Raw genomic sequence first — 20,223 nt, forward strand, 5'->3', positions numbered from 1 at the left:
AGCGGAAGACTGAAAGAAGGAAGGAAAAAACCCCAACCCTAAACCTTAGTAAGGCTAATTCATGCATAACTGCATTAGAGAAAAAATACCTTCAACCTGTGAAGGGCTCTACCTGCAGCACAGAAAACAAGTATCAAAGCAGCTAAAAAACCTAAGGAATAAGAGTACACATAGCTTTAATTGGTTTTGTTTGGATCTGATGCCTTTTACACTAATAACTGTATTAAGTAACATTTGCTTACACGTCTGTTGACTTCTAAACTATGAATCAGTCCCCCAAAAATTTCTGTAGACATCAAATCGTCCAAAGAACAATCACTAGAAGAGAATGGGTATACACATCCGGAGAGTTAAAAGTCACAAATCTACCCTTTTGGTTAAAAGTAGATAAACTATATGAAAAACATTATACCTGCATTCATAAAGCAAACCGTTGATGTGGCTGGTCTAAAATCTTGCGTAACTTTAACAAACATGAGGCTAGTAAGTGCCCAACACAGGAAACTGTAACCAAGGCTGTAAATTCAGTTAACTAAAAATGAAGACTCTTCTTTGTATTTGCAGACAACTTTTTTTAGACTAGAACAGACTAAACACTAACCAGCAAGCACAAAACTGACACAGCTAAAAGGCCAGATCTCAGCTGTTCCTTCAGAACATGAAGTCTCATTTTTTGGTTCAAACTCCTTTAAAAACCTGACAAATCCTGGTTTTCATCCTGTAAGTTCAAAGTATATACAACTGAAGAAAACAGCATAAACTCTTCTCTCCTCTTTAAGAGTTTAATGTTCCACAATCGGCTGCTGTGTTCTCAATTTTTATCATTTGTTCCAAATTTGATTTTTGGCAGCCTGAAGTAAGGACAAACAAGTAATCTGTTGCTAATTTCCTACAGATGTAGTATTTCTTTTCCCTAATCTAATTAGATGTTGCAGAAAGAGTAAAAGAATTTGTCTCTGTTTTAAGTGGACTGGTGTTATCTACAATTAAATTGACTGTTTTAAAAGCTCCATTAATTAGTCACAACTTGCAGAGTGACTTCACTGGAAACTGCAACCAAAGCATTCAACTGCCTGCAGTGCTTTTGATAAAATTTGGTAACATCATGAGGCAAGCATTCTCATTTCTCAACTCAGGTCTAGTGGCTTGGTCCAAGACTGCTTCTTCCAAGAGATATATTGCCTAGATTGACATTGATCTATGGTATTCTGTCTCTTGCAGATGAATCTAGTAAGAGTTCCGACCACTGAGCAACCATTTTCTTAGCTTGTCTGTATCAATGATAGGTTTTATTGAGAAAAAATTCTATCATAGACACAAGTATTTTTCTTAAGCACTGTGAAGTCAGTATGAAAGCAGTGAGATTATTTTAAAGTGTGGTAATTTACACAGCACCAATTCAAACTGTCTTCTACAACTGATGCAGTCTGTGATAGTGACTTCTTTAATCAACGCGCGTAAAGAGACAGGAAGGGAAGCTAAAAGGGTAAGAACAGTCCCTGGACTGCAGACAACTTCCATCAGCAACAGCAATTCTACTGTTAGCATTACTCATCAAAACAATACATTTACATATGCACACTGAAATCTCACCATTTTAAGAGGGTACCAGCTCAGCTGACTACCACTGCTACCAGCTCATTCTTTTCTTGTAATAGGCAAGAGTCTCCTGGAAAACGAAGGCGGATGAACGTTGAATTGTGTGACTTCATCTTAATAAGTCAGAACAACCGGAGAATAAAAACCATCAAGTGTTTGGTATCTCCAGAAGAGTACAAGGGAATGAAGGCCAAGCACACTGCAGGCAAATTTAACTGATATACTATGACTTCGCTGGAGACAGTCACCTCACTACTGCCTCATGTAAGGGGCTACCAGGAACATTTCCTAAGAAGCAGTTTTAACTGCAGATAGATGCATTTGGGATAGCGGAGTTTGAGTCATTTAGTTGCTCATCCACAAAAGACTCCAGCATCACAGAACGACCAGAAAGAACCGCGTTTAGGCATAGGCAATGCCTTTGTGTTCATACTTAAGGTAACAGAATATATCATAACTGTAATTCTTTAGTTGATACCAGCTTTGCCAAACAAGACATGTATCATACCATTTTCCTGTTCCTTCCAGGGAGGGAACTTTTAAGCTTAGGCAGTGTGAGGCAAACTTGACAGGCAATCTCAGAAGATAAACATATTCTTATAAAGCGTAGCAGAAAATGTAAAACATAATTAGTGACCTATGTGAAAAAAAAGTTACAGTGTAAATTTTAAATTCATGACTATGAAATAAATCAGATAATCTTGATTCTCTGATCAGTGTTACTAATACAAGGATAATGTTTAGGTTCTCATTTCCCTTTCACTTATTTTAAAGCTATACACCTCAATTTTTAAAACCTACCACTCCATGCATGTGCAGTAATTAAAAGGTTTTAGAACATCCCCCTTGGATTCCAATGCAAGATCGTTACAAAAAAAAAAATAAAATCCCTTCCTATCATTGGCTTTGCTGATTCCGTAAGCATAACATTAAAAAAAAGTTTAGGTGCTAGTTTTGAAGGCATCGGGAAGAGCGTGTTAGCAATCTTTGGGTTCTAGTGCATCACATGACGAAAACTGTTTTACTGTCATGCGTAAACTACATGATGAATAACCAAGCACATTTGATTACCAAAATACTTAAGTATTGTACTGATATGTTTATCTCAATGTTTTGAAAGCCTCCAAAAATCTGGCAAGTGAAGAGCCATTTTACATGCATTTCAAGAACATCTGAAAACTGGAAAGCTCACACTTCTTCTGCCAATAAAACTGGAAGCCAAAGTAATGCTTCAAGATGACAGATATGCACAATTTTCCTTTACTGTTGACTTATTAAAAAACACTTTGTGACTAATAATTGGAAAAAAAAGAAAGAGGAAGAGATGGTCTAATTGTGTTTCAAATTAAGTCTTTCCACTGACTATTTTCAGCTTAGGAAAAGGATACCTGGAAATACTCCACAATAGACCGTGTACAAAACTGGGGACATAACAGAACTGTCGGAAAACGAAATTATTTTTTAGGAGTCTCTAGCAGAAACACAAAACAAACATCTGTCATGCCTTGTTTGTTGCATATCTATGACTACTCTCACAAACTGAAGACTAACATCCTTCACATCTGCTAACCACACAAAACATAGAACATAAGGAAAACTACTCAAACCTTCAGCTTTCAAAATATGAAAGCTCTATTCCTCCAGAGCTAAAATAAGACCACAACTGCTCTTCAAATCACCTACAAATAATATGTGAGGTTCAGCAATCCAGCTCTATTTTAAGACACTGTTGCCTACCAAAGGCCATGCATACTGTATGTTGATTTCTCTCCATACAGAGAATTAACTGTACTTTCATACAATGTTACATTTAGTAATCTCCCATAAAACACGACCTATAATATTTTTTAATTGGTAAAAAAGCTTCTGCATTATGCCACTGTTATGCAAGTGTTACATTAGTGACAACAAGTCCATACAAGAACCAAGGCGAAATTGCTGTGGAACACAAACTGTCTTTCCTTACACCCATTTCAAGTATTCCACTTTATCCCACAAGAGTTATTAGCCAACACAGATTTGTGTATGCCTGCTGAGCTTACATTACAACGTTACTGTCATACTGCCAAAGCTCACTTGTTTTCCCCCCCAAAGAAATGTTAACATTTACTCCATACTGCCACCTCCACCGCTGAGTGAAGCAAAGAGCCTGTAGTTCTAATGCACTGGCAGTCCCTGGTCATGATCTTCACTTCTTATACATCAAGTCTAAAACTACAATGAGTTAAAGTAAAAGCTAAAGAAAAAAAAAAAAAAAATCACGTAGCGTTACCAACTGCTAAATTATGCATTATCTTTGTATGTAAGTCAGAATCTCTCAGCTGTGCAAATTGGGTTACAGACAAAGAACTCCATGTTGAGCTGGGGGGGGGGGGGGGCAGGGAGGTGATGCTGTACTGTCCCAGACCAGATGGCAGGCTTCAAGCTTATCTGCAGCCTCTTCGCTGAGTATATGCAAGACAGTAACAATGACTGTCCATGAATGGACCCTTTCACTGATCAGACAACTAGCTACATGAACATGATCAACACAGTGCTCTATTCTCTCCCCACTACTTCCTTCTCTCTATTTTCAGTGAGCTGTGCTAGAAATAGAGGACAATTTCTTGGTGGCAGACGGACCAAAGAAAGAAGAAAAAAGATAACATGGGTGGAGGGACAAGTTATTCATATAGTCATCACTTCCTCTACCTTTAACTCATGCTATTATATCACTTATTCGGTCTACACTCATGTAAGGTATCTCAAATGCAGAAAGCAAGGTTTAAAGTGTACGCCACTCGTTACACAACTAAAAGCACAGAAGACAAAATGTAACCTACCAGTTTAAGGAAGAACACTGTTCAAGCAAGAAACTGGCGAAGAATTTTGTGAAAGACAAATTTCAGTTTAGCAAAAGTTATGGGGGTTGGGGTGGGGTGGAAACAACTTTTCTTATTCAGCAATGCTTAGAGGGGACTGAAGACAAGAACGTACTGCAGACAGACAACACTTAGTACAAGACAAGACCTCGAGACTACAAACCAGTAGTCTTTGAAGACATTTATGTTCACAGCATCCAAAAAGACAGTGTTATAACAGAATTTTTATGAAAGCAAGAAAATGAGAACAAATCATGATGACAACTAATAAAACCATGACTTTATGCAACCCAGGGAATTCCAGTCAACTCTCCTGAAAGTGGCACAGAGACAAATTCAGAATGAGAACAAGGTTTGTCCTGGCCAATAAGACCACCGAGAGTTATCATCTGCTATGAAGCTGATGTACCTTCAGCTCCAGGAAGATCCTACAGCACAGACTGCTAGAAGGTAAAGGAATACAACAACGCTAAGGTGCCTGTCCAGTTGCTCAGGCAAGACTGAATAATCCATTAACACCAATGTGTGTATCCCTGCTCTCCCTTTCAGCCTCCAGTTCCTGGCTGGAATCCCCCTACTGGGTGAGCATCAGCACACATCAGACCCCTCTGGGCAATTCACCCAGATAACACAGAGTGAGCCCCAGAATAAAACTGACAAGTTTTGGTGTATTAAGTACCAGTAAGCGCCAAAGCTGGGACACAGGAGGGAATGGCAGAGTGTAAATAAGAGCTTTGGGGAAGGAAGGATGAGAGGAAAGGGAAGTAATAGCCTCCCATTTTTGGTGGTTGTGGAATTGCAGCCTCTTTCCATAACATTTTTCAGCAGTATCAGTCAGAAAGTACACTAGACTATACATACCTTCAGGAGGTCAGTGCATGGCAGTTCTTTTACAGGATTTCCCTACATTTCCAAGTCAGAGAGCTCTTAAATACATAGCAGAATTATTTTTCCAGCTGGAATACTGAAGTCAGTAAGTGCAAAGCTTGATTTCTTTTTTCAGGCAAGCATTTCCTCCTATCAAAACAGTCTTCTGTTTTACTTAGTTTTATTGGAATCACAAGAGGAAGAGTGTAACATTAAGTTGCTGAAGAAGGATGACTTTTTAAAGTACCTATACTGCCTGGAGAGGACAGAAAGGATAGGTCAAAAGGGCAGAGCTGCCAAGTCACTGACCTCTTTCATAAGAGCCACAGCAGCAGAGAAAAATTTTAAAGGTCAGCTCAACTACAGTCAGTCTCAAGGATGACATGCAAAAAAGGAAAGAGCTGACTTGAAGCGCTGTGAATAACAAGTCTCAAAACACATATGCTATGGCCATGAAGTAATTGCCTCTCCCACTTGATGCATAAAAACCGTGGGGGTTTTTCCTACACGAGCACTAGGTCTCTTCTTCTAAGGCTACTTCCTCAGAGGGATGTCCTCTATTAGAGACAGCATCGAGTCAACTGTGTGGGTGGAAGGGTAGAATTCAGCCCTACTAGGAAAAAGTGTTTTGGTTTAAAACCTTGCTGTGAAGATTAATTAACCCTTAAAAGGGTAGTTTTCAGACACTAAATGAATGCAAAAGTAAATTAACTCTTTTGTTGGTACCAAATGATTCTACCAAAGAATCCTTGGGTTTCTGCCCATTTCATTCAAGGTGAATTTCATTCAAAAAATACCACTACAGAATCTGTCACAAACTCCAAACAAATGTGATTTTCCCCTTTTCTGTTCATTGGTGATAAGAAGAAAAAAAAAAAAAAAAAAAAAAAGGTTGCTTCACAGTAAAAAGTCCCATCCCATCACATAACAGTTTTAATACTGAATAGCTGAATACCAGTTCTGTACTCAGAGTTGAACACCATCCTCAGCCTACTGAAATTAAAAAGAATAGAGCAAAAACAAAACAGCACTGTTAATGAGCCTACAGGTTTCTGCTCTCAAGAGAAGAGCAGAATTCGGCTCTCAAATTACCAATATTTTCTGGTTACCTCCTTCAAAGGAATCATTCTTATCAACTTATCTGGGCAGAGAAACAATAGCCACGTTCTTACAAGAAGCAATCACTTGGTTTACAAAGGCAGCACTCACAAGTCTTTGAGAAAAGCTTTTGGGGGTGATTTTGAGCCCTGTAGTCAGTGGCTAATTGCTCAGAAAGCAACTGCAATACTTGCAGCAATATAGATAAGCTTCCCGTGAAGACAAAGCAACTTGTTGACCTCTGTCTCTTGATTCACCAACATCAAGTTACTCATGTGCAGCAGGTGGTTCGTTGATTAATTATGCCATACAAAGAACTGAAAACTCTGGGAGACAAGAAGGGCCATATTATGGATGACTCAAGCATATTGCTCCTGCGGTAAGAGAGGCGGAGATCTAGAGGGAGATCTTCAAAATCGACTTCAGAGAACATCCTGCATTTTTAAAAGTTAAGAAATGCAAAATTCAAGTTTTGCTTGTGCTATGCAAGTTACAGAAGTGATTAATTCAAGTCAGTCATCTTTTTAGCCCAAGGAGAGACAAAAATGCAATGTAGCCTAACTTTTCATATTCAAAACAGGTAATAAATATCTGCATGAATAACAAGAGATCCAAAGAAACCAAAAATAATCTTTGTCATACCACAGAAGGAAAATGACTGACAATCAATCAATATAATCAATGACTGTCACATGCTGTCTCCAACACTTAGGCCTAGAGCAATAACACAAAGGTTTGCATTTTAACTTTCCAAAGAGAAAAGGACACATTCCTATCTACCTCTATTTTGCTCCACTCAGTAGGAATCTCCAATAAAAATACAGTGAACACCAACATTTTACAGAAAAAGCAAGTTTGCCTAAACTGTCACTCATTCATTTCTCACCATTTCAAATAAAGATTTAAATCTAAGTGTGACCTTGATGAGTTGATCATTACACTAACAAGCCTGCATCATTCGCTCTTTACATCAGATGAACTTCTGCTGCGAGTGGATAAAGGCATGCTTTCAGCACGGCTCATTCAAACTAGTGTTAATTATTGATTAGCATAAACTCAGCTTGTTCCAGTTCTCTCCCGTAAGAGAACATGCATATTAGTACAACTGACTTTTGAACTGGCCAGATTTCTGTTTCTGCGATCGTTTCTACAAGACAGCTTCTAGTTTTAAGTTCCCTAAATTCACTGGAGCATTTTCCCCCTTTCCTCACACAAATCACCAGCACTTCAACATTCCCCAAACCAGGTGTGTTTTTACTGAAAAGTTTCCTCTCTAATTAAGCAATGCCAAGGCACCAAAACTCCAAATGAACATCTGCTATTGTTGTATCCCAGGCCAGTTGTTTTTCTGTGCTGTGAATTGCTTCAAAGAGTTCTCCCTGACATACATGAAACAAGAATATTAAGTAGCAGCAAATTACTGGTATAGTACAGCTCCAGATAGGCACTCATAGATTGCTCCATGCGTTTCAAGTATTAAGTGTATGTAACAGGAACACAGTCTTATCAGTTGTACTTTCTGCTTTCCACAGCTGTGTGCTCCTCACATTTAAATGAAAAGCAATATATGAGATTTACTTAGAATAAAAACTTTAACTATAAACATTAAAATCCATGACCGGCTTAGGAGGAGTAAAACATAGGGAAAGCCCTTAAAAAAAAAAAAAAAAGAATTAAAAAAGTACACATTATTTAAAACGATGCGTTGCAGACAGATACAAGAACAGAGAAAGAGGTAGCCATAGTATGTGCGTTCCATGCAAAAGCAATTTTAACCTTTAATCAACCCCACTGTACTGAAGATACCTAGCTAGGAGCGTCAACATGGGGGGCAGGGGGAGAGGAAAGAGTTTGAAGAAATAAAACCGAAACCAAATCAAAGCCTTGAATTAGTGACACACTACCTCAGTGATTGGTTGCCCTTGTGATGTCAAGTCCAGTTCCTGCGGTCTTGTCACCTTATCAATATCCAAGGAGTCCATGCTGGAAGCTGCAGAGGTTATGCTGGAACGGGAGGAGTTGCTGATTGAGCGCACCTCAGCATCACTCACTGTGCCAGCAGATGCTGTCCTCCTGTGCTGAGCAGTAACTACTGGTTTGATGTCTTCTGCAGACTGTTGGGCTGCCTCATCCATGCTCAAAGAGGCCTTCTCTAACTGTGCAGTGATGTCATCCAAAGATACGTTGGCATGTGATGGTTTGGTCACCTTACCAGATGAGGAGGATAATCCTTTCATGCTGCCGTGCTTAGTAGAAGGTCGGCTAGCAGGTGGTTTCTGAGCTTTGGATTCTGTGGCGAGGCGTTTCACTGCAGCATTGTTTGCTGAATGAGACCCAATGCTGCTGAGCTCCTGCTCTATGGAACAGAGATCAGCCATCAGGGCATCTAGATCCACAGTCTCCCCCTGATTCAGGGCTTCTGCAACAAACAAGAGTTTTCAGTATGTGCAGAGTTACTTCATTTGTGTTATCAAATGTAACAGGGTAAGGGAGCAAAGGAAGTTATATTTTCTTTTCCCACCTGTACTGCAAAAATCTCTGCTCACTGCTAAGCAGAAATTTATCTGCACTACTATTCTTGACTAGTCTAAGAGTAATTTAAAAAAACAATATTTAGGTTCAATACATTTGTCAACAGAAGAAATCTGTGAATGTTGAGATTACATTTGTAAAGTTTAAATTGCTGTCCTGTGAACAGAATCTAAAATTACATTTGTACAATATCACAACTCAACTTTTCAAAAAAGCGTAGGTTTTTTCTAAGTGTTTTCTGCAAAAGCAATGCAAGGTATGTGACACTGCTTTAAAAAACCCACAAAATACTATACACATACTAAAGGCCTTTAAATAAAGGTTTCCTGCACTACAACCAGGAGAAGCTATTTTAAGACAGGGGAAAACACGATTTTTAACGTGAAAGCATTCTGTAACTATATGCCTGCATCTTGTCTCACAAAGCAAGATGCTCTTTCTTCCCATTTAACAGATACATCAATCCATTCTTTCATGAGACCAGACCCCAGAATGTGTATTTCTATACAAACACTAGACTACAACTCTCAGATACTAGGTGCTATAAAAGATACTACTTTAGGATACTCAGAATTCTGTGCCATCAGAAAGCAATGACTTCAGCAAACACATTACCACTTCACCTAGAGCTGTTTTAAATGCTCTTATATTTTACAATGTTCTTATTTATAGCTGAAACAGTTTTTTTTCCTAAACTAATATTTGAGGGGGTAAATAATTCAACAAACCATTCAAATTGTACATGGAGAAGCGATACGAGAAGTTAGCAAGATTGGTTTCCTGACGGAGAGGTGATCTCTTCACTGGTGCCACAGGCTTATCTGTATCCAAACTCTGAAAAAGACAAAAAAAGGGCAGAATAAAGTTTGACACGGAATGGAACAAGCAAATCTTCAAGATGAATGAAAATTAATTTTGTCTAAGATAAATTTTCAAAAACTTCTGGCATATAAAGAGAAATATCTCTTTTTCACACTTTAGATTGGAAACATACATCACCATAACACAGAGATTTAGCTTCAGATATCCAATGGAAAAAAGATGTTAAACACATTCTTTTGTTTAAAATAAAAAAAGACAGAAGCATATTCCAAATGCATAAGTGGTGTTACATGCTATGTCATTTTGAAACACAAGACAACTGGCTTACCTGCAACATCTCTGCAGCAAACTGCACAAGTATCTAAACAGGTTCAAACTGTGGCACTCTCTCTAAGAAATGCATCATCAGCTTGACAGCAGAATCATGACATAAGCACACAAAAGCATTCAGTAAAGAATTCTATTCTATTAGAATGAATTTTCAACTGGCTAAATTCAGCCATTTTTCTCCATAAGTTTTTGCTGTGAAAAATGTTTGCGAAAGCAAACTCCAGACAGTTTACATAGGATAAATTTTTTTAGAACTACTATAGATACTTTTTTTTAAAAAAAAGATATCTTTCTACCCAATACATTGAATTGTTATGTTATAAAGGCTAATATGGCATGGGCTTAATATTATAATAAAACCCATCACCTTTGTAAGTAGCAAGCAGTAGGGTACCATGATCCAGCTGGTGACCCAAGGGGTGCATGCTGCCCCTGGAGGGACATCTGTTACACAGGGAATCTACTTCTTGATGTTGCTGAGGCTCTACAAGCCTGCAATGGGTTTGAATTTAAACAATAATTGTACTGATAAAGCTTTCCTGAAGATATGCTTGTCTGCAAGAAAGGCATCTTCTTGGTCCAAGAGAACGAATTTTCTTACCTAAGCTTTTTATTTCTGTTTTCTACATCTTTACTCATGTCTTTGTTAAAAATCAAATGCACTATTTTTTCCATTATTTATTTTTGCTTAACTCTCTTCTCTCCTCAGTTTGGCTTTAACTTTTAAAAAAAAAAAAATTAAAAATCACTTTATAAAGAAGTCAAACATCACTTAATAAGAAGAAGCCAGTGACACAACCTGGTCTTCCATCAGGTGGACAAACAAAAATGACCTCTAATACTTATGATTTAGCTTACATATTGTCCCACACAGAATAGCTGGGGAAGAAGAAAAAAAAAAAACCAAAACAAAAAACCACAACTATAACCCTAAAGGCAGCAGTGAAACCAGAGAGAGAAGAGGTGAGTTAGGGCTCATTTCTTCAGACTGAACCCATAGGCTGCCACAAAAGATTTCCTGTAAAGCAAACATATTCTAGTTTAAAGAATCTAAAATGTGTTTTACTGAATTTAACATCGAGTTATTTCACATCCTTGGAAACACATTATTTTCACTATTATCAGAGAACATTTGGAGAACTGCTGAAAACTGCCGCAGTACCAAAAGCTTAGTTCTGAATGATCATGAAAAGCAAGGTAAGATTTCCTTCATTTAACCTGCACCATAATGCTGGATAACTAGAGCAGGATAAATGTTAATTTCCTCTTCATCAGTGCCAAACACTATTCACACGTGTTGAAATTTTGTGACTATATTTTAACACTTTTATTAGACCAACAGTTAAAGAAGGCAAAGTGAATTCAGATGATCTCAAGGGCACCTTAACAATTACAAAACTTTTAACAAGCACTTCATTCTAGAAAGAAATCTGGGTCTTACTTTGAACACACACCCCCACACACACCCCCACACCCCAAAAACAAACATTTAGGAAATCTAAAAAGGAAGTTAAAGTTCAAGGAACTCAGGGACAAAAAGCCTTTCCTCCTACTGCTCTTAAGAGTCCAGCTGATAAATAGCAACAAATACTGAGACTACAGGAGAATGCACTTTGGACCTCATTAGCTCTAATCATCCCCTCTTTTTGGGACAGCTGCATCAAGACATAATCACTTTCCAAACTAACTGCATTAATTTGTTTATGTAAAACCATATGAGATCATTCAAAGTTTTGGGGGAAATGTAATTTCTCAGTAGTCACAAAAGAGAAGGGCAATCAGGCGATGTTGCAGACTGTGTTGTTCAGCAATATGGAATTGAGAAACAAACTATGTGGGTCCTCCTCTTAACTATCTGTTAGTAGGTTTTAATAATTTTTCATGCCTGCATGTCAACAGTGCAGCTGTAAGCCCCAAGTATGCTTATATTTCTAGGCTGCTCATACCTTAAAAAAAGAAAGGGGCAGATGAAAAAAGGTCTAAGGCCAATTACCTATTGTGCTCCTCTGTCAAGATCAAAATAAAAAATCATTTTCCCCTAGAATGCTATCTACATTTAGATCTTGCAGGCAAGGATTTAACCAGAAGACAACAGGTAGAGCCTGAATTTGAAATGCTGTCACATGATTACTTCACTTTTCCTTCAATCTTTGGGTAAGATGAAGATGAGAAAAGCTGCCTCTTCTCTTAGCTTACTGAAACTTGAGGTATCATACCTTTGCGTAAGTCTACATGACAGAGGGAGATGAAATATGTTATTCAAGAGGGCCAGCTCACATGGCTGAAAAAAATGAAAAGAAACAATAGCAAGCAGTCACAGAGAAATGGCCTATCACTCCAGGAGTCTGGCATACAATGCAAAATGCAAGACCTACTTGTGAAGGAAAGGAAAAGCACTAGAAAGCAGTGCCAAAAGTTGTCATATCAGCTGCCTCTCTGATGCAGGAAGAGTACTCTAGAATAATGGTAAATCCCCTAGGATGTATCAGGGCACTTTACCATGTCATCAATAGCAACATTCACATTTCTTCTTCCTTATTACTGTTCAGGTGCCACAAAAGCGTGCTGTCACAGCTGGATAATATCCAACTATACATTTAGAGATACAGTCTACCTCTAGCCAGCTAAAGTCAGTGTTTCTCTATATACAGGAGGACAAAATACCAATTCCATAGTTGTCAGAAGAAATGATACCCTTTGGGAAAGGTCAAACTAGCAGGTTATGAACAATTAATTTAACAACCTTGAGATGGGGAGAACAAGCTAATTTAGAAACCTCTAAAGAGTACTGAGCTTACCACGTGCTACAGTCTGCCTTGCTGCAAGTGGCAGTGCTAAGCAGTTAGCATCCAACTGAAAAGAAACATGCAATGCTTATAAAGAATTATTCTGTGAGATGACTGAAACCTCCCTAACCTGTGTGAGTTTGTCCAGTTCCCCAAGCCAGGCCCCAAACATCTTGTCCAGATCCTGATCTTCCTTATCACTATCTTCTTCTGCACCATGGTCAAGTTCTTCATCTGATAATTGCTCCATCTGAAAAAAATAAGTTTGATTGATCATCAAATTGCATCGGTGTCTAAGAAAACTGGTGTCAGCTACTAAGTTTCTGAAAAAGTGTTCTGAAGTCAAAGCACGTCTGTCCATAAGCTTTATAAAAATTGCACACATTCACAGTTTATTATTCTGCTCACAAGTAAAGAGTTAGTGTGAAAGCTGCATTGGGTAATTACAAAGCCATTCCTGCAGCTCACTTTTGTCAGAACTATGCACAAAAAGATGAAGAACAGTCCACAACATTTAATACACCATCAGAAATCATTTCTTGCTAGCTTTGCACGTGCATTCATTGCCAGTTATTGTTGGCAAAGTCTATTGACTTTACATTACAAAAATTCAACTCCTGTCCAAGGAATTCAGCTGACCACAGTTAAGCAACACCATTCAACCCACAGGAAGTGCAGTCTCACTGCACTGCAAATAGCTGACTCTACACATCTGTAAACAGAAATGCTTAAACAGGCCACAGAGAATTCCAGCAATACATCCCATGAGGCAGTTTAAATCTTGGACGCTGTACAGATCACCTCAGTGGTACTGCACAATTTTTACCCAACAAAGAATCTCCTCCCTGGAAGCAGAGAGTCACCATTACAGCTATCAGACCCTCCTTCATTCAACAAATTTGAGTGACCAAGATAAAGACTTAAGGTCTCCAAAGGTTATCTGTTATCACCTCAAAGGAAATCCATCTTTCGTTAAACAAGCCTCTGCTCCCTTCCCCAAACATGTCCTCTAAACCCCTTACATGGAGCTAAGACACACATGCCTTCCTGGGTACATCCACACTGTTAAACTCAGGATCTGGTTCAGAATGAAAATTTACATACTCGGGGGGGAAACAACACAGGCAACAATTTGGGAGCGATCAGGCACTACAGAAGATAAATCCCAGAAATGGCCTATAGAACATCCAGAGAAATATGAGAGCAGATAGTGACCGAGAACTACATAAAAATATTCAGTCTGCTGTAGAGCTTGGCTTGGTCAAGTCACAGGCTACATAGTAATCTGCTATATAGCTTTCAGAAAGCACCATTTTACATTTCATAGATTTAAAAGCAAACTTCTTAAATGCTAGTCTTCAGGAAAAGACAAATCTTGGTCTGAAAGCCATCACAGTGTTTCAGAGTTGAACTGATGAGGGATATTACAAAAGATTATAAAAGGTGACCTCAGAGAAAAACTGATCAATCCATTTTTGACTTTATATGACAACAGTTCATACAAAAACCCTCCATGATTTAAAAATAGCCTTTCCTTCTATTTATATATTGATTACATTTCACTTTACCTTGACAAAATAAACAGGGAACAGGAGAATTCAGAGGCGATCTACAATTCTGAGGTCAGCAGAAACCAATGCCTCCCATGGCTGCAAGATACTGCCATCCAGTTGCTCTAGGCAAAGCTGCTTCAGCTTCCTACTGAGATTTTACTTTTGTGGGAGAGCACAATGCAGCTGCTTACCTTAGAATGGGCAACAATACTAAGGCTAACCTGGCATGGCATACTGCACTGAGCAAACACTGAACAAATTCCATTCATCACTTGAATCTCATTTCTTCCAACACTTGTTTTGACTCCTGTTGAGTACTTCCAGCACTCCAGGGAAGGGAAGGAAGCTCTTCCTAAAAAGTAAGAGTGATGCCGAAATCCAAAAAATGCCAATATGCTTATGTAATAGAGCTGCATCCTTCCAACAAGACTACACCAGTTTTTATGTTCTGTAAGTCAGGCATGCCTCCCCCTGCAAAGTTTCTCTCCATGACGTCACCTGAAAGCCCTCATACAGAAACGGAGACAGCAGGGTAGCAGCAGCTCATACCCTGCCTGAACTCCCGCAAAACAGAAGCTGTTCCACTCCCATGACCCTTCAAAAGCTTTGCTTTACTACTCCTTAGGCTTTTACATGGACCAGAAATATTGTAAATTCAAGACAAAACACATTTATACCTAAGGTAACATGGTCAAACTGCTGCAGCTGTTCACATTTGACAACACAGCATTTCTCAATGTCTAGATACACTTGAAGTAAAGGATTTTTATTTGAAGGCTAAGGGAAGCTATTAAAAGTGTGCCTTAGGAAACACAACTATGAACTGGCAAATCAAATAAATGGAAACTGTGATATAAAACAGACAGAGCTCAGTATTTACAGATACTTTACACAGCTAGCCTTCCCCTCTTTTAACTGTTTTTGCCGTTTACAGTTAGATGGAACTTGTTCTGCAGTGCATTCTATGGCACTGTTCATAACTCCTTTCATTAATAGAGAAGCTTGTTCTTTTTACTAATATTTCTGAGGATCTAAGCCGTGGAAAGAAACCAGAATTCTCGATTCCCCATAAACTGTTGCTTTAGCTATTTTAACTTGGCATCAGAGAGACTGCTTTAGTTCCAGTTGCTCTGAGGACAGAATTAGCAGCCTAAAGAAAACTTTTACAAGTAAAGTACTGTTGTGTCAGCAAGTCTGGCACTAAACCTTGCAGTATGTGCCAACTCCTTGTAGTCCCCACCCAAGCTTCCTAATGTCAGCTGCATTTCCTATGAGCCTGTCAACATTTGCGTGCAAAAGGCACACAGAGGGTAGTGTCTCACTTAAGAAACAGCTAATATTAACTTGCTAGTTCTGTAACAGGGATCTCTCTTAGCACAAGCTCCACTGGAAAGAGATATCCCAAAGGACATTAATTAAAGGATTAATTCAATAAATTAAGGCAGAGATAAAATGCTCAGTTAACAGTATCTGCGCTTTTTGACGTAACTCAAAAAAGAGTGCACATTCCAATTAAAAAACCAGAAAATGACTGTAAAAAGGAAAATTTCATTCTCACTGTTGTTGATGACAGCAAATACACATCATACTTTTGCAAATTATAGAAGTTATTACACCTTTCTATGGCTACGACATTTTTATTTGTAACAAGAAAGAAAAATGGCCTAAGTTGGGAGGGTGGGGGTGTGTTTTCTTGTGTTTTTGGGGGGATTTGTTTGGTTTTTTAAAGGACTTAACTAGAACTAAATTATATCTAAGCAATGGGAAAGGAATAATTGTTCTAGTGTGACACCACAAGGTCACTTACATTCCTAAAGCATTTGCAGGGTAGCAGAGTTTAAGTAGCCGTTGCTTCTGCTGAGCTCATACCAGGTGAAGTGCCAAAGTAATTTTAGGATTCAAGTCATTTTTCAAAACTTCAGCTTCCATTCTGTTCAAGTGCATGTCACAATAGAACTTAATGAAAAGGAGCAGCAGCATTCTGGGATGCCTGGATAAAACAGGGTACCAACATGGTATGGTCTTCCATATGCAGACAAGGCTTCCTGCCCTGAAGTGTGGTCTCTGTACTATTCCATCATCCACTATGGACTGCATCCGTTGACTTTAGCTGTTTGAAATGCTGTTTAAACAGGCAGACCCGTAATCACTGTAAGTCAACTGTCTAGTTCTCAAAGCAGATCATTAGATTTGTTCACATTTAAATGCATGAAGCACAATATTCTACTATTAATGTGTGAAAAAATACAGAGTCACCAGTTGCAACATTTAATCATAACCTACTACTTTAATTACGTTGTAATTAAAAAACCTTACCAGAAATGTAGAAAAAAAGAAAAACATTTACTCTTTCAAGCTGATTCTTATGCAAGCCATTGTAGCTCTTAGTATGCCAGGACAAGCATGAAATGATGTGATATCAAAACACATGAGGGAAGATGAAAAGCTCAAAAACAATGCTTCAAATGTACCATTTTAACATTTTCAAGAAAAGACACCATCACAGAATGTAACAAACTGCTGTCATCAGAAAGCAAAAGGTCTAGGACAGAGGTAAGTTACAATCAAAAGTGTCTTTCACCAAGATCCTATTCTGCAGACCTGCACTTTGAGACAGTAGCTCCTACCTTAAATCAATCTAGTTCAAGACAAAAGGAAATTTTATTATAGTAACAGTATTTCCTTATAATGAAAACACTCTGCACTGAAAAAAAAGTAGGTGTAAAAGAACCATTGCAAGATTTGTCTATACCACCCTTAATGATGGAAAGATTATCAGAGAAAGAAAAACAGAATTCTGAGTCCAAACGGAAACACCAATATGCTTAAAGGGTCAGCAACAAGAATGTGTTTATTCACTTTAATTTCAGAAGCACTGTAGTAAGCATTTTGAACTAGAGATGCTCAAGTATGTTCAAAGGGAACTGACAGCATAAAACCCCAAAATGAAAACAAACCATCTTTCTTTCAGGCAACTTATGTTTTCACCCCCAGTCTTTCTTATTATTTGAATACAAGCTTGGTCAAGCTCATACTTGTTACTGAACTCAGGACTTTCTTCCTAAAAACAACTATGGAATTCGTTACAAATCTGTTTTAGGGGTGCAGCACACAATACACAAACGTTCAAAACACCATCTGAACAAGTATTTGGATTTAGATTTCTGCAATTTAAAATCTAGCCTCAAGACCCAAAAGGAACTATACGGCATACTCTGGTTTAGAAAACATACTTTGTTTGAAGCTGGTTTGGAAATGGAGTCCTTCCATTTGTGATCATCCATGTGTCATCATGCCAGTGTTCATTTCTGTTTAAGAAGTTGTGTATGACAGAACACTACAGTAGCATACTGTATGAACATACAAGCATAGTGTGGACACACAAATACAAGAGTAAGATTGTAGCAGGTTTTCACCTCTAATACTCATCCACCTGACTGCTTAAAGAAATAAGGTTACTTAAACTGAAAAAAAATTTAAATGCTTTCACAAATGACAGCCAAAGCTCACAACCATGTTTCTACACATTTTCTCGAAGTTCTGGTAAATAATGAAGGGTAGTTTGAGCACATAAACTACTTGTTTCACATTAATACTCTGTCCACATGACAGGGACCAATTAAATCCAGCATGTTTTTCAGTAAAAAATAATAAAGTCTTATGCTATAACTGACACTAACATTTCTCCTTTGAAATTAATACTGCAGCACACTAAGCCAATGATACAGTGCAGATAATTTGCTTTAGTATTTCTATGTTTCTTCTTAATAAACACAACATATTCTGAAATTAACTACTCCTGAAAAAAATATTTGGAAAGGAATTAGAAAGTTATGAGAAGTTCTTTGTGCATTACCTAATGTCCTATAACCCAGTTAACATTAAGAGTAATCTAGATGAAAACCTGAACAAAAGAGCATTTGTTTTCTTTTAGTTTCAAATAGCATAGGTACTAGCTGAATACATCACAAGACTCCTACAGTACAAGAGACATTTCAACGCCTCTCAAATTCAAAACCTGAGGTAAAAATCTGTCAGCCAAAAAAATAATTTTCAAAATGTCCCAAATAAAAATCTTATGTCAAGTGAAAACCTCCTTCAAAAACATTATTTTGAGCCAACTTTGAGTTTTGTTTTTCTTTTTTAAAATCATTCTTCGGGCAAGTTTTCCAGGCTTGTAGTCACACAACAGAGAGAAAACATACTGAACGTCTGATAAAAGATAAAGCTTCAGCCACTTCAGTAAAAGTAAAGACATCTTTTATAACCAATAAGCTCATATGTTTCTGAAATTACTTAGGCAATAATTTTAGTAGTTAAAAGCCTGCATTTATGTGTTATACAAAGATAGCATCTGTTTCCACATTTTAAAAATCAAATAAAGTCTGTGCACTCTTTTGTAGCAGTTAAACAGGTAAGCCTATTTATGCAATAGGGCTTAAAATGGAAAAATACTCAATCTATGCCTTGCACACATGAACAGATTCATATACTCAGAAGTACTGTGGGTGACCTCTTGGGGTCCTGGACAGCAGTATCCACCTACCTCAATGTAAGATCCAAGAAATAGTTGCCTCTAATGACACATCAATAGATGGAAGATAAAATTAAGGTGTATTAAGCATTCATAGTTGTTAATGTATTTCAGTACTGGGTCACTAGATTATTAAGGAATGTGACAACCTGTTTCTTGCCCTTCTTTTTCTCCCTTCCCAACTCATTAAGCATGCTTTCTTTATATCAACACGTTATCTGCCACAATTCAATTGATCTGTCCTGTCAAACTCAACTGTGTTCCAACTACCACGGAAGAAAGGGGCTCAGAATTACTTTGGAAAATTGACTTTAATTCCTTACTGATTTCTCAAAAAAACTAATGAGTCACAATTTAGAAACAGGGATGGCAAAACGGAATAAACATACGTTTACGCACATTGGGTTCTTTAAGCTGTTCTTCAAAATTAAATCAGGGCACACTGGACTTTTGCAGTAAATCCTAATCTTCAAAGATAGAAAGTCAAGAGCAGAACACGAAACATACAAAACTTATTCAAAACAACTGGGAAGAAAATAATTATAAAAACATTAAAAAAAGTTTTAAAAGCAATGTGCAGTTTGAGCATATTTCAAGTCTTTTACTTTATATCAGGCAGCTGGCCTGGCCTGCAGAAATCCAGCAAATATGAAAACCAGGCATCCTCACTGTAAGGCCTTATTCTCTGGTTTAGCTGGGAGGCACAAAACTGGACAGACCACAACATTCTCTCCCTTACATACTGATCTGTGCAACATGCAAGAATGTATCTTTGAAACCACAAAGCAGCAATCTTTGTGTCTGAAAACGTATGTTTGGAATTGCAAACAGGTTATAGTTTCAGTAAAAGATCAATTAAAAGCTGCTGAAAGTAACAGTTAATTCAAACATACACAGCATGAGTTCTAATGCTACTCCTAAAATTAAGTACATGCCTGCACAAGACCTTCCCTTTGCCTCTAGCTGTTTGTCTTTTAAGCCCAAACAACCACCTTCTCACTAAGTTCTTTAAAATATTTTTCTTTACATTATCTGTAAGTTTGTAATATAAACATTTATAGTGACACAAGTGAACACATAACTTACATAAATGTTAGCAACTGCTAATAAAACAATTCTCTGAAAAAGCAACTGGAAGAAGAAAAAACCTCTTAATCGGGTATCAGATGATAACATCAAAGCAAATTGTCTCACTGTGGAATCCCCAAATTACATCAGTGCCGTACACAGTAAATGCGGGT

General features: G+C 37.8%; 1 protein-coding gene across 1 annotated transcript in view; it reads right to left on the bottom strand.

The window, feature by feature from the left end:
- RAPH1 (Ras association (RalGDS/AF-6) and pleckstrin homology domains 1) overlaps nt 1-20,223 on the bottom strand; it is a 97,902-nt gene that overhangs the window by 47,582 nt on the left and 30,097 nt on the right. The window contains 3 exon segments of the mRNA XM_037398772.1: nt 8,330-8,844; nt 9,686-9,791; nt 13,026-13,145. Of these exon segments, the coding sequence (XP_037254669.1) occupies nt 8,330-8,844; nt 9,686-9,791; nt 13,026-13,145 (741 nt within the window).

Source organism: Falco rusticolus, chromosome 8, assembly GCF_015220075.1.
Source record: "Falco rusticolus isolate bFalRus1 chromosome 8, bFalRus1.pri, whole genome shotgun sequence".
NCBI lineage: Eukaryota > Metazoa > Chordata > Aves > Falconiformes > Falconidae > Falco > Falco rusticolus.